This window comes from Toxotes jaculatrix, chromosome 4 (genome assembly GCF_017976425.1).
Source record: "Toxotes jaculatrix isolate fToxJac2 chromosome 4, fToxJac2.pri, whole genome shotgun sequence".
NCBI classification, from domain to species: Eukaryota; Metazoa; Chordata; class Actinopteri; family Toxotidae; genus Toxotes; species Toxotes jaculatrix.
The window spans coordinates 26,013,068-26,029,188 of NC_054397.1; the positions used below are offsets into that span (position 1 = coordinate 26,013,068).

The 16,121-nt window shown below is 42.8% G+C and overlaps 1 protein-coding gene across 1 annotated transcript in view; it reads right to left on the reverse strand.

The window, feature by feature from the left end:
- neurl1aa (neuralized E3 ubiquitin protein ligase 1Aa) overlaps window positions 1-16,121 on the reverse strand; it is a 40,040-nt gene that overhangs the window by 3,369 nt on the left and 20,550 nt on the right. The window contains exons 4-5 of the mRNA XM_041035535.1: window positions 9,404-10,132; window positions 470-619 (exon numbers count right to left, since the gene is read on the reverse strand). Coding sequence (XP_040891469.1) covers window positions 470-619; window positions 9,404-10,132 — 879 coding nt within the window. The remainder of the gene's footprint in view (window positions 1-469; window positions 620-9,403; window positions 10,133-16,121) is intronic.

The following is a 16,121-nucleotide window of genomic DNA, read 5'->3' on the forward strand; positions in this document are numbered from 1 at the left end:
TCCTCCAATAAAATTCCCTTTTCCCTGCCATCTTGTTGTCGGGGTTTGAGTCCAGAAGCAAAAAAAGCCTTAGCACCCAGTAAGAAACCAACTAACATGAAAACGACTTCCAGCTGAATAAATGAAGTGAAACTAAATGGTAATTCAGTCTGATTATCAGGCTAAAACGCACAACTGTGTGTAGGAGGTTTTTGTATCAGGTTTATTTCCTGCGCTACCTCAAAGGAGGGGCACACTGCATCAGGCCCATTTACATAACACTGCTATGTGACATAACAGCACGTGCTGAACATTTTCTTACATCCAGCTGCAGCTGCAGCAGCAGTGGGACCATGAAGTGCTGGCCATTGTTCCTAACTACTGCAGGAGGACATCTGCTCACTATCCCATAATGGCTTCCATTCAGTCCCCTGTGGGGTGATTGATTCTCTGCCTCTGTAGTAGTAGCTCCCTGTCTGGGTGTACCTACCTCCCGCTGAGCTGCAGTAAGCAGCAGAGCACAGGCCTCCGTTCAGGACCGGATCGGAGCTGCCACTGCCCAGTGCGCTGGGGGTGTGTGGAGAGGAGGAGGGCGAGCTGGGGTTCGATGTGGCCCGCGGATCCCCGAGATGAGTGGAACCTAGTAGGAAGAGATACAAGCATGGGGTTAGATGGTACTGGAATTACTTTAATATCCAGTTATGGTAAATATAGAGGAATTTGTCTCGGTGATGTTACTGGAGACTGATCTTTAATGATCACCAGAATACAGACAGACTCACATGGTACCAGTATAACATGATCTAACGTTATACTGCAGAGGAGACAGTAGCAAATGAGGAAGGAAGTCTTAAAATGTAACAAGTGGTCTTTAATGGTTAAAGCATAGCATCAGAGATAAAAGAGAAGACATAACAGGCCTTTCTCATTGAGGACTCTTTCCTTTTGTTTGTCCTGCTGTCAGCAATAGTACAGACAATGAACTGCAGCTGGATTTGCATTTTTTTCACTTTCCAGGCATTACATTTATAGTCATAAGAGCAGAGAGAGAGAGCACTCCAATTTCTAAGAGCATAGTCATTTTATTAGTGCGCACATATTCATCACTGAAGAGAGGAGCTCTTCCTTCTCACCACTTTTGGGAATGAGCATTTCAAAAGAGAGAGTAGGTGTCCTCCATTGTTCCTGTCTTTACATGGTGGTCAAAGAAACCAATGGGAATTCCAACTACGAGTTTAGGGAACATATGTTGGAATCCCAGTGACGCCTAAAAATACAGGCCAGGCTGTTGGAGGCTACCGTGTGACTGACAAGAGAAACAGTTGAACATGTGACCTTACAGCTGCAATAACCAATATTTTTATATTAACAGTGGATCAAATGTTTATATATAAAGGTGTTGCTTGCAGTCAACAGCTTTTTAGCCTCTGGCTCATTGTTCTGTTGTGCATCCCACAAACTCTGCTCTCAGCAACCCAGTTTCCAGCTGTAAAAAAAAAAGAAAAAAAAATAACTTCCTAGCATCAAACAGCAGAAAGACAAAATTAGCCACTGAATAAAAAAAAAAGTACAGATACTACTGAATCTGTAAATAGGCAATACTTTTTTGATAACATGTTAAGAAAAAAAAGAAAAGCAAAAAAGCAAAACCAATTAGTGCAGCTTGTAAATTTCCATTTCATTCAAAACACTGTATCAGCACAGATATGCAAATATGCAGTGTTTTCAAAATGATAAAATACAAAAGCTTCATGAGGGTTTCCTGCAGGCGATGTCAAACTAATCTTATGGTATGCTCTGTCATTTAAAACAACTTTAATAGTTTACTATTACAGGTAATGCAGAGACACCAAAATACCCAACAAATTAAAATGCAAATTACCTATCTTGCGGAGCAAGCATGTAATCATCCACAAAGAATTCCCATCAAATGCTTTGCTGCTTCTCAACGTAAATGCAGATTACTTTAATTACCTTCCCTGAAGCTTGCTGTCAAAAAATAGCACACTAACAACTGCATCAGAAATCAGCTGCTGTGTGCACATTAGATATTTAAGAATCCTATGTCAGGACCTGCCTTTTTTTTTTTTAAAGCGTCTCTCCAGGGTGGTGAATCTTACTGAGTTACATTCCACGGTGAGTCTGTGCTCCTGGGCAAATGACAGGACAAAATGTGAAAAGCAAGTCATTTGGTGTGGGAGAGCCACCATCGACACTGACCAGTAACACCATGATGACAGCTCCACACTAATGATGTCCCAGCAGTCTGCCAGGCTGCATCTCTCTGTTGCCATCTGTACCAGCAGTCGGATCAATCCAACTGATGCCCAAGGCCAACACACAGAGGCATATGTCACTTTAGGACCAAGCCTATAATGGCTTATTGGAATTTAGAGAAACTGTCCCATAACTGTCAGGTCATAAACTGCGGCAGTGTTTCTGTCAGTGTTGATGTGCCATCATGTCACTGCTGCTCACACCTCTATATCAGGACCTGTCTGATGTGGCATTTCAGAGGGGGGGGGGGTGAAGGTTTTGTCTAGAATCTCTTTTGTTTGCATATCAGGGGTTGCCCTAGTGCTCCCAAGTCCCTTGGCGCCTTGAACTGTGCATGTGTATATGATTTGTACTGTATGTACAGTGTGTAACATGATGTAACAGGTCATATGGGGCCCAATGAGTAAATACATTTTTAGAAGGGGAGGCCCCATTATCCTTACCCAGACAGCATGCGTGAGATGGTCAACCCATCTGTCTATGTATAGACACGACATGAGCATATGTATATGTAAACACTGGACATAAGGCAGGGAAAGCCACTGACAGATCACACTCATCATGAGCAAACTCACAATTTATTGTCTCTAATCTGGCATTCAGATGGACTCCAAACTATCGTGACAAACACCAAACAATGTCCAAGTATCATACTGTTTAGGAGAAATGTATTTTCTAAGGTTTTGCTGATTATTTAAACCACTCTATTTGGAGGAAAACCCTACAGTAAACACACCCATAGTGATGCCAGTATTCCCTAATTACATAGGAAAACCACCAGTGCACATAACTACAGCAAAGTGTGTTCGACAAAAGCTGAAACAGGGAACTAAGCTGGGGTGGATGTTTACAACGGACAGTTTGTGTGTTGCCATTTACTCTTCCACATAAAACTGACTAATCTACCTGAATACTTCATACTTGTTCCACCTGTTGGACCAATGTTTAGTGATATCAGCATGTTCTAAGGTCTTGGCAATCACTTTGGTGAGCAGAATATTATCATGACTGATAGAAAGAATGACCTACAACAAAATAAAACCCAAGCTGTAACAAACCACGGTTTTCCTTTAAATACAGTAGCATCAAACATTAGCATCTAGAAATACGTCTTCTAGTTTTGTCCAGTTCAACTGCAGACTTTTTTGTCGTTTTATTAGAATAATGTTCTTGAATAAATACCAGGGGAGGGTTAAACTATCCAGTCATTTACAAAAAACAAAACAAAAATGAAAAGTGTTATAAATAAGCACAACGTTTATGCAGCCCAAATATGTTTTTTCTTCTTTCCTCTTGTATTAATCAACTTGTGACGCCTTAGATTTAAATTGTGACGTGTTGTGTGGGTCCTAATGTCCAGGCTGAGAATCATTGCTATAAACAGTCACTGTAAGAAGAAATTACCTGATCACCTTGAGGCCCTGTAGCATAAATGGTTCCCCTGAGGAACTGAATCCTCTCCCCACCCCCACTCCCTCCTTCCCTCAGTGCATCGCTCCCTGTTAATCCCCCTGGCAGGTGGGCACCTCCCATCCAGGGCAGCTGAGGCAGGATCTGTGGTGCCCGGCCCTGATCCCGCCTGTTCACCACTAGATTAAACCGACCTGTGTGAACAGCTGTGAGAGCTGGGCTGCAACTCTGTGGCCGCATCTCTTCTGCTATCTACTTCCATCCCTTCAACTAATCATCCAACCATCTATCCAACCATCTAGCACATACCCGGCACATCTATGGAGAAATCCTCTTCCTTTAAAGCATGGGAGCTATGCAGAGTATGTGACAAGGCAGGAGGGTGGGGCTGGGGATGAGGAGGATGGTGGAGGGTGAGGGTTTGGGGCTTATGTGCAAGAGTATGTTTGTGTGTATAAGGATCAGGGGTTGTATGAGTCACTGTTTACAATACAACCCCAAAAAGCAATCAAAAGAAAGAAAGCAGAAGAGGGAAAGGCCACCTACAAATGGTTTACATTGACATAACCTTGGTTAAATATCATCCTCAAACACAAACCCTTTCAAAATGGGTGGCTGTTAATTGAATGGCAGAGAATCTCTTGTTTTGGGTGCTATCACCACAAAAGTGCACTCAGGCTGTGTTTTTTTGTGTGTGTTTAGATGGGATGAGAGGAATAGTAGCTCAGAAGGGGAATAGTTTAAGGTCGTTCCTGTATCCTGCCGCATTAAAACTTAATCGTGTCTATTTGTCTGTGGTGGAGATATTATCTTAGGAGACAAAAGAGCTGTTTTGGAGGGAGGACACAGTCGTACATCCCTGAGTTTTTTTATCTCTTTATCAGGTATAGCAGGGAGAGAGTGAGCTTCCATACATATGTAGGATGAATGTATACATTTATGCAGGATGTCTAAAAAAGATAAAGAGTTGAAAGGGAAAAGATGTCACGGCAAGATTATGCTTGAAGATTTAGAAAATGGATCTGAAATTAAAAATGATAATTAGGAACGACGTGTTTTTCATTCTGACGTTCATCCTGAAGTTTCTCCTTTACTTAGCCTGCAGCAGCAGAGAGTGCCAGGCCCTTACAAACTACTACACCAACAAATGATAAAAGCAGCAATGCCATTAACAAAAATCAACAGCCAAAGTGTGAAAGATGGGCTGTCGCTTCTGTAGGGCCTGCCACTGTTTTCCAGGGGAATGAAATTCATTAAACCTTAGTACAAACTCCCTGATTCAGCCAATATGCAACAACAAATCTGAGTCCATCATTCAATCATTACAGACATATTAGAAAGTTTATGTCTTACCCTGGTATCAAGGTCATAATTTTCACTGGGGATGTAGGGGATTTGTCTCCTTCACTTTCCAAAACCCGTTTTTCCCCCTCACACTTAATATTCCAGTTTTATTTAGTCACTAAAATCTCTGTAAACAGAATCTTTGCACTGTCCAGCTGCCAAAATCCAGAGGACAGGAGAGAGGGGCTGATAAAAATGCTGTGTTCATCTAGGTTAGTTTCAAGTATCACTGTGCAGTAATAATGCTTCAGGAACAGCAAGTGATTTGATGTTTTTTTTTTTTTTGTGGACATTTGCACCAGATGGGATGAAATTCCTTCTATTGTATTCACAAGAACCTGACCTTTGACCTCTCACCGCCAAACTCGAATCACTTCATTCTTGAGTCCAAATGAATGTTTGTGCCAAATATACAGAAATTCCCCTCAAGGTGTTCCTGAGGTATCATGTTCATTAGAATGAGACAGATGGATGGATGGGTGGATGGACAACCTCAAAACATTATGTGGCCAATGAAAGGGAGGAGAGGAAACCAGTTGAGAAGACAGAAGATGAGAAGAGGAGGAGAAAGGAGTGTGGCAGCTGCAGTGTATGAGGGTGTGGGAGGTGAGACACTTCACTTGAGCATGAGCGGCCTGACATTTTAATGGAATCTATAATACATGTGAAGTGGGTCACTGGATGGGTGTCCTATTTCCAATGCCGCGAGGCACAAGGTCCCCTCAGTATCTCTCTCTCAAAGTTCAGCTGTCAGCTGGTCTGTTTGCACTTTTTTGATATAATCACACTAATAAGAGATATTTGGACAATAGAGAGAAATACTGTGGTGACGTGCAGTCTATGAGCTGATGTATCCTAGTGGGTAAAACTGTAGGTAACATGTCTCGGCACGACATTTCTTAAAGAGCGCAGACTCTGTCAGTCTCAGTGTATGCAAGGCTAAATCGCCTACATTTACATGTTTTGCCCAGGCTACTGGAGTGACTCTCGTGATTGCAGACTGTCAGCCCAACACTTTGGTTCTGGGGGAAATACTATATCCCTGTACGTATGGTTGGATTGCTGTGAAATCTTTCTGCAGACGGTCATTAGTCCCCAGAGGATAAATCCTAATTAAATGGTAATCCCCTGATTTAGGTCCAAATTATTACTGTCCACTTTTGCTTTAGTTCACAACCACAAACTCATGATCTAAAATCAACAGAAGAATGAGTGGTCAAAATTACAACCATCCACTTCTTCTTCAGTTCAGGGTAATAAACTGCTAATCATTGAGATGAATGCTAACACAGCATGCTAACATTAGATACACTATATGAATAAATGTTAAAGGCTCAGTGTGTAGGATTTAGGGGGATCAACTGGCAGAAATGGAATGTAATGTTCATAATCGTATCTTGATTAGTGTATTATTACCTGAAACTAAGAATCCTTGTGTTTTCATTAGCTTAGAATGATCCCGTCATATCGTCGTTCAGAACAAACCAAACACTGGATCTAGAGAGGGCCTCTAGTGTTTTTATGTCATCTGAGGGACACCATTTTGGAAAGGGAGGGGTTGGGATGGGGGGTGTTCAGCTGGTTACAATCTGCAACCTCATCGCTGGACTCCACTAAATCCTACACACTGGTCCTTTAACAAGCTACAGGTCAGAGTGTTAACAACCAATGGACAACATCAGTGCACATTCAGCACAGCTGAAAAAGTACATCGTAGACTGATTCCTGTTGAGCTTTAAGTGGATATAATGTTTACACTTACCTTCAGCAGGACACACACACAGACACGCCTATATGTGTGTGTGTGAGTGTATGTATTCTGATACCAAGACAATGAAGTATGTATATTATAAAAATGTAAATAATTAATGATAAAATAATTACAATTTCCACTGCCAATACCACTAACAGAGCTGATGCAGTATCAGTTTCATCCAGCGTCATTACACGGTCCAAGCACTCTTGGCTGACCTGAGATTCCCTGATGTACTTGTTTGAGTATGCCTGCTCCCATTAGAAAGGTTCATTACTTCATGCTTTGTTTGAAGTAAGAGGTCTCTGTGATGACTGCTTTATCTTGCCATCCTGTGGAGCAGGAGCCCACTGGGAGAGCCAGGCTTTCAAGTTTAACATCCTTCACTCCAAGTAGAAGGCATGGCTCAAATTCAGCTTAACTGAAAGCTGAACTGCTCTCCAGTCAACACAAAGCAATAGATCAAGAGTTGCAACAGCGAGATAAGAGATGCTTCCTAATTCAAAGCAGCTGGAATGTAAAGATGATTCACACCTCAGTGGGAATTCCAAGATCTGCTCTGATAAGGAAATGTGCCTCGGACCTGATTCATTGCTCTGTTATTCCCGTTTTATTGTGCTGCCAAGGCTCTCTGGTTTCAGTAAATGCTTGTTAGAAATGCACACAGAGAAACCAGGTGGTCTGTTATGCACAGTTGCCAGGCCAAAATGTAATTTAATGGTAAAGTAAGGAATCTCTCTGCCTGATAACACAGGATCTGCTTACTGTACCATCAAAACTGTGCTTTTGTGCAATGAGAAACATGAATACAACTACTGCCAACCCCAAATCAGCTGGAGGTAAAGAGGAGACTGAAATCCATCAGAGCTGAATTTCTGCCATTTTGGCTTTGTCTGAATTGATCAGTGACACCCTCTATCAACACATCAGAGCTTTACTGAAGCTCACTGTGATCTGTATTGACATGGCTGTCATGGTTACTTTGTTGTCAGTTGATGTTAAGTGGGTCAAGCTATCAGGGGACAACATTATTCCACACTGAAGTTTAAAATGAATTCAACATTATATTTCACAACTTTTGATGAGAGACAGGAGTGAGCTTTATACTGTATTCAATCCCTCTGTAATGCACGTCCCGTCACAGCTAAGGTTGTTTTTCTCTAACCTCTTTTAACCTCTGCTTCCTTTTCCGTTGCTGTCACTGAAGAAAAGCAGGATGTATTTATAGATGCCTCTTCCTCCACGGACAAACACTTGTGACACCTTTCAAAGGCCAGGGCGGCTTTGGCTGTTACGCCTCTTCACTGCTGCATTAAGAGAAGAAAAAACTGCATAATGCAGAGTGCACGTGCCAATCAGCATTATGCAGCTGACAAAGATGCTGGCTTTCTACTGTCAAGCCTTTGCTATCGCTGGGTGATTACAGAGCCATACCTTGTTTTTAAAAATGATGGTCATATGTGCGCATGTACATTTGTGTGGCTCCTTGTTTTAAATAAGATTTTGATAGCTTCCTTTGACAGATATGGGAGCAAATGCCATTCAGTGCGGTGTCCACAGATAGCCACTCGCACAGCTGTCTTCCACCATTCATACGCCCTCTGCACCTTACGGGAAGGCAGTCTACATGGCAGGGCAAAATGAAGTGCAGGACCACAACTGCCACACACATTTCCCACTCCCCCTGTCATTATCAGCATTTAGGGAAAGGTAAACAATCCTCAGGTGTCCCAGCACACCGCTGGCAGGCAAAGTGTCCACCCCACAGAGACATCATGTCGTCCCTGCTGTGTGCAGGTCACAGCCCTCCCTCCCGCCGCCTCGCACCACCTCTGCTTGCTCGCTTCCTGTTTTTCATCTCCTGGGGTCGTGACAGAGCATCTGCTTTTCTTTCTTATCCAATGATTGTGAATAGAAACTTCCTCCTTCTAAGCATCTGTTGGGACATGCAAAGTAAAAAAAAAAAACTGCTTTCTCTCTCTTTTGACCCTTTGCCACTGGACATGAACGTGGCTGTAATTTCCAAAGGGGGAGAAGTGGTTTGCCTCAATTGGCATACTGTCAGAGCATTGAGCACAAATTGATTTCAACCCCAGGGAGTGGGTGAATTAAGCACAGAGCTTGGAGGTCCCCCCACGCATTGTGCCCAGCCAAATGAAGATCAATATCCTGATCCGCAAGTTCCTGACCCTGCACACATCACTGAGCTGAAAGGATGGTTATTTCTACCATAAATTATTCTTTCAAGTGGGATTATTCCCAAGATAAAGCATATGGTCAAAGAACAAATGGCGGTCATTGCTCCACTTACTGGAGGTAGATAAAAAATTGTTCATGAAGCGAGTTCAAACTTTAGTGAACTACAGAACTACCACAATTACAAAGTAATATGGTCATATTAAGGTGCTTGTAATGTCCATCACATCTGTGGATGTGTTTTAAATTATAAACACTTCCAATTATCAGTGTTAATTTGTTTCAGACATTGGTCGTCATGATTCTTTAAGACTGTTCCACCCGACACAAATAAGTGGGTTTATTTATCTGTTTTGCTCTAACAGAAGTCCCTTTAAGTCCTCAGCTGTTTTCACATTATTTTGTCTACCCCCTGTAATCTAACTTCACGTGGTGCATACTTACCCAGAATCCTCAGCTGAGTCACCGCCCCATGAAGACCGAAGAACATCCAGAGTGGGCGGGAGTTGTCCACACACACCTGCATGCCCACGTTCGTGCCGTTGTGGCTGAGGATGACCTCCCCCTCCTGGTTTACCAAGAAGCCCAGAATGTCACTGCTTTGGAGAGGCGTGGGCACCCGACACACCGCCCAAAACTCCTTCCTGTCCACCAGAGCCTCTGGATTGTAGGGCAAGTCGCTGGGGCGCAGCACCGCGGGGTCGCAGGATGTCACGCCGTACGACAGGGAGCCTGAGCGTACTGGACTGGATTTGGTGACTTTGATGAAGACTGTCTCTCCGGTGCGCAGCGGCCGGTTGGTGAAGACCAGCGTGCGCTCTTCACGTGCATGCTCAGATCGTGCCACCGTCTGCTCGTCCAGCGTCTTAATGTGGGCGCCTCGCAGCTGGTGGAAGTGGAGGTCACTCTCCAGGGCGGATGGCAGGAGAGAGGACTGCTGGGAGTTGAGGGAATTCTGGGGGATGGGGCAGGTGGAGGAGGAGGAGGCTGAGGCCAGGTGGAGGGTGTGGCGGTGGGAGTGATTGTGAGCGTTGCCCCCATCCTCCTGCTGCAGGTTGAGGTCACACAGGCTGACGGACAAGCGGGAGTCGTCTGCTTCGCGCCGCAGAGAGGAGGAGCGCACTGTGGTGAAGGAGCGTGGGCGCAGACAGTCGGGAGGAACAATCTCACTGCCTGCAAAGGGAGGGAGAGAAGAGGAGGTGGGATTGAGATGGAGTGAGGTTAGAAGTGGCCTCACTCTGTTTTGCTTTGATTAGCAATTTGCCTAAGGCCTGTGGCGATGAAGCTGAATCCCAATTGTGAGCATACATTTCTAAGAACGGCTGAATCGGCAACTAGTCTGACAAGATAATGATAAAAAGAGAGAATAATTTAACTTCAGTTGCACAAGCTGTATGCAATGTAAGGTGGCTCTAATTACTCAGTGCTGAGGCAAACTGGAGTGTCAGAAAGTGTGTTTAAAGATACAGAAATTAAAGAAAGTTGTCAGTTGCTGCTATGTCTGCACAAAGCTGCATCATCTAGTTTATTACACGCTGTATGGTGTCAGTTAAGTCAAGTCAGTTTTATTTATATAGTGCCAAATCATAACAGAAGTTACGATCCTACTGGATATGTCTGTATATGTTTAATGGCAGGATGTACGTTCAGCTCTTGGGACCAGTTCCATTTCTCATCCTGTAAAGCAGGTCTTTCTAAGAACAGCTCTGTTTCTAAACACAAACTGTAAAAGGCAAAGTGATACAACAAGGACTGGAAAAATGTCCAGAAAGAAATGAAAACAGCAGTCCAACATAAAACACTGACCGCCACAAAGCACAGACCTGAGGAAAAATGATGCTGAAACACTGAGAGAATACAAACAGATAATCAAACAAAAGAAAAAAGAAACAACATCATGATCTGAAGCTAAGAGAAATGGAGGAGTCCATTGATCAAAATCAGGCCTGAGAAAAATGGAACAACTTGAACAACAAAAAAGACGACCTGGCCCAACAACATGGTAACATCTGGAAAGATCATTTTGAAAAACTAAATGAGCAAATCTCACTTAACAATCTCAATTATAAACAGAAACAAGTTCAAGAAAAATGGACAATTCTTAAATCAACAATCAAAAATAAAAACAGCGCCCTTGATTAGCAATGAAAAAATTACAAAACAGCATAAAAATTTTTTTTAAATTTGGCAAAGCATGTGGACCTGATGGCATTCCTGTGCTATGCTGATGACCTTGTGTTGCTGACACCTACACAAGCAGCGTCTGGACCTCCTGGAGCCATACTGTCAGAGGCATTGACCGTCAACTTTAACAAATCTAAAATCATCAACTATCAGTAGAAGCCCAGATCTCAGGAAACCAAATATCAGTTCAAATTAGGACACGCCCATTAAGATCAAACCCTATATTACCTGAGGCTCAAAATCAGTGCCTCCAGTAACTGCCAGTGAATTCAAAAAACATCATTAAACATCCAAAGAAAAATATCAACCAGTGCATGCAGGGCCGAATGTGGCTGTTAGCCACTGATTGTTAACTAAAAAAAGAAAAAAATTTTGGTTATATCTCAAATTGAGGCCCCAAGACACACTGAGATCTGAGGCACTACAAACAAAAGAACTGAACCCCCCCTGGTCAAATAACACCCAGGAGCCTTCAACCTCAAACCAGCACTGCTTTCTAACCCCTAATCAGAGTAAACCAAATTATTAAATGAACATGAGATGCCCATCTGGAACATTCAAACCAATGAATCAAACCAAAACTCAAAACAAACTTAATTGCTTTCTGGCCCTAAACCATGAATATAAACTGACAGAGTATCTCTTTATTGTCAGAGAAACAAAGCAGAGACAGATCCTGACCAAACCCAGACTTACTGACCACAGTGTAACCACAGAGAAAGAACAAGTCCTGGCCACCAACAGAGGGAAGAGTTTGTGGTCACTGAACCACAGGTGAAGTGGAGACAGAGATACATTTCCTCTTCAGGAAGTGTGACCACTTTAACAATATCACAGTGGAATAATTTAAGAAGCTTGATTTGTTAATCCCAAACAGCTGAAAGACAGTGACACGCAACAGATTCTATTAGGAGAGGGACATGCAGCAAGCTTAGCTGCACAATACGTGACTGCATGTCACAAACTGAGGGACTCCTAATTAAAACAACATCACTGAATGTGACAAACTGTGATGTTGCCTGTTATACCCACACACACACACACACACACACACACACAGACACACACACATTTTATTTTACTTAATGAATTAAATTCTTTTTTCTCTTGTTATTATTGAACTGCTTTGGCGATGTTGTAATATTGTTCATCTTACATTCATGCCAATAAAGCATACTGAATCAAACTGAACTAATGTCAGAGTGGAGAGATGGAGAACAGATTACTTTTAATATGAGTGTGTTTTGGTTGTGTTACTTGTAAGCCATAGTATAGTATCACTCTGGTGAGAGCCTTTGACATCTGTACATGTCTTTAATAGCAGGAGTAGTAGTCACATGCACACAAATACACACACGACTCCACCTCTGATAAACTGCCCTCAGGTTGCTTATAGACTCATCCTACGCTTCGACACGGCTGCTCAAAATAACACCTCTAAATGTGCCCTCCCTCCCTCCCTCGCTCTCGCTCCCACCCCTCCTCCCTCCCACATACCCCCTCTTGGTCTGGTGGTGGGGGTAAAATTAGCCTGGTGTCCTGAGAGAGACCCATGTTACTCTGTGGGCTGGTGTTTGGCTGGGTTTGTGAGTGACGTATGCACATTCGGATTTGTAGGACTGAGAGACAGAGGAAACAAGAGACAAAAAAGAAAGCAGCAATGACCTCCTCTCCCCCCACAAAGGAGGTTATGAAGATACTGAGAGACCCTCCTCAGTCATATTAAGAGGTGGAGGAGTGCAGGGTCTGGGGGAGGATGGGGGATGAAAGACAGCGACCAGCCGCTTCCTTGTCTCTGGAGAGTCTCTCTAGTCCTGGTCAGCTATGGGTCCCTCTATCTGACCACGACCTGAGAGCCTGACTCCAGATAAACCTCTTAGCTTCAATTACCAGGGCTGTGGGACAGGCAACTTGCTGCTAACTGCAAACTGCAGCAGTGAAAACAGAGCAGCCAAGCCTCTTATGATGCCGTCCCACAGCTGAAAGGGACGCAAGCCAAAGGAAGACAGATTAATGACAGCCCTAAAGAAAGCAGACGTTTGGCTGGCTGAAATAGGAATGGTTCGACATTTGTATTTTGTTTCTCAATATGGTTTTCTCTGGATTGTGTTACTAATTAATAACTGCAAGTGGTAAGCTGAAAAAAATTAGCAGAGGTATATGGTGAGATTAGTGTCTTATCCAGGGTATAATTATTTTAATTCATGTATAAATCAGGTTGTATACTTAGGAAGCATTAATACACACGTGAGAACTTGTTAAACAAATAAAGGGTTATATATTACATATACACTGCTGACTAAAAAGATTACCAACAGGTAGGACTGGGTATCACTTTTTCTATACTAGTGTTTATACTAGAGTTGTTAGAATACTTCTTTTCATTAAGCAAGAGAAACCAAACTTCTCAAATGGTAAATGCTATCTAAACAAAAGCCATCATGCAAGAACTGCCTCTATGAAAATGTATGAAAAGTAGTGAACAAAAAAAAAGAATAAATAGAAAAGGTTACGAATCTGACCAAGCATTTCTCTATACCGTTGTGAAGTCAAAGGAGTTTATTTGGGTGTGTGGGTGTATGTTCATTTTCTGCACAGACAATGACTGGTAGGTTTGGGGGTAACTTCCAAAGGCCTGGATGGTCAAAAAATACAACAAAATAAAAGATGAGAAACTATGCAAAAAGTATCTGGTTCTTTGATTAAAACATCAAAGCTACAACTTAAAACATAAAAACTCAGCTGTCAACTTAGTAGTCAGCTACAATTATGCATTTCGATGATGCATTTCAATAAGAAACATCTAATTACTGAGCTCAAAGAGTAACTCAACAGCAGGCTGAAGAGCTGTGATTCGCTTCCCTTCCTTTCATGTCCGCTGGGTGTGTTCAGGAGTGTGCTCTGTGGCATCTGTAACCTGCCCAGTGGTGACGTCATGGGGTCCTGAAGTATTCCTGGACATTGAGTTAAATCATTGGAGGTCAGCAAAAACAGGACTTTCAGGGGACATTAAGTTGTTCTTTAAAATTCTATTGTGAAAAACGCCAGCAGTGAGCAAAAGCTACAGGTAAAGCTTTGTATAAACCTGAAGCTTCCCTTTGACGCTGTGTGATTAATGTTTAATGGATCTGCCTTTTTTGATCTTTTAGATAACAGTAAGCTACGATATCTGTCCTCCAGCTCTGTAATGTTACTCCTCTATCTCTAACTCTCACTCACATTTACTGTTGATTCTCTGCAACAGCCCACCTCCCGCGAGATTTCAGAGAGAGACTTCTCTTTGAACAAGACTTCTGTTACATGTCAGACTCACGTTTTTCTCTGTAGGAATCCTATCCATCATTTTGTCAGGCATAATCACAATCTGAACCTGTCCGTGGCAAAAAACAAGAACTCTTAGTGGAAGCACTTTGACGTGGACAAATGTCCCTTTGGATTACATTGAATTGTTTTGTAATTGTCAGTCAGCGTTCTCCCCCGAATACTGAACTGATTCCAAACAATTTTGTCCATATTAATCATTTAGACCCAAAAAGATGAGACTCAGGTTAAAAAGAAAAACACTGGAGTTATCCTTTAAATCACTTCAGAACCACCTGCCGAATCAAATTGCTGGAAAAAAACAGACTTTAAAGTTAAAATGAAAAAAAAAAAATGTTAAAACTAATCATCGAAAATTGAGACTATAATTACAAGAAAACTTTGAAATTGGAAATCTGGAAAATTACTTCTAGCACCAGGGGTTTCTCCGACTTCACACCTTTGTGACAGTTTCTAATACTTGGTGCTACAGACACAATCTGTTCAGTACCCAAAAAGCATTAAGCTGCAATACTCAAAACACTGTCACTGAATAAGTCATTCCAGGATCCAAGATCCAGTTCCACATCTTAACTTAAACCACCTCTACTATGCCAACCTAAAAGCATACCTTAGTCAACTACAAAGACAGTGACTGACATCACATATCATACAGCGAATGTGTTAAACTGAACTGGAGACGACAGCGATCTCCCCAGTGTTTGATCCCCTGAGAGTGACATGTTGGATTTTCTGCATCCTCACTGAAATGCTGTCTGATGAGCCTTCGTACATTGTAAAGCTGAGATAGTATCGCTGCTCCCTCAAAGTGATGTCAGCCATCAATTAATGTTAGCCGCTAACCCAGAGCGTGACGCTGTGTGATTAATGTTTAATGGAACTTAGGGCCTGTAATTGTGCTAATTGATTTTTCAAAGAGGCATAAAATGGAGAGGACAGTGCCTTTGGTGCACAAGGCAGCTCCCAGAGACTGCTAATCAACCATTAAACACCTCTCTGCTCAGAAGTGTGCAGCAGTTAACTGTGAGTCCCCGAGGCTAGCTGAAGATGACTAGCATGCCAGCTTGGATTTCATCTACTATTTCCTCTGCTATCAATTCCCCCTGATGGACTCTCAGCCGCCATGAAAACCCTTGCCAGAACTTAGGGGACAGGGCTGTGGAAATGAACGGAGCCTGACAACGTATGGCTGTTAAGTTGTAATTGAACAGCTCAATCTGCCATGTAGTCCATTTCCTGGTTTTATGGCATTTCCGTCAGACAGAGAGCCATTTGCTGAAGGGAGCCCTTTAATGAAATAGAGAAACCTTAATGTGGCTCGAGCCTCAGATTCTGCTCTTGGATGAACGGGGAAGGCCTCTCCTTTGGCCATGGAGTCGGGGAGCGGGCACACTAACTGCTCAACCACAAACCGATTGTGAAGCCGAGCTGTCAGTGGTTCACTTGTTCTGAATTATTGAGGGATCTGAATGACATCACCAAACGAAATTGTGAGCGTGTTCCAGAGACGGCCATTTCTCCGCTGCCCATCACTTCATCCAAAATTGGATTACGCTGGGACAGACTTTGTTGCAAGACCTCCGGGACATGCAGCACGACTGGAGCTGCGGAGAGGATGATGACATGTCTCGGGGGGATAACAGCGGATGGAGAGAGA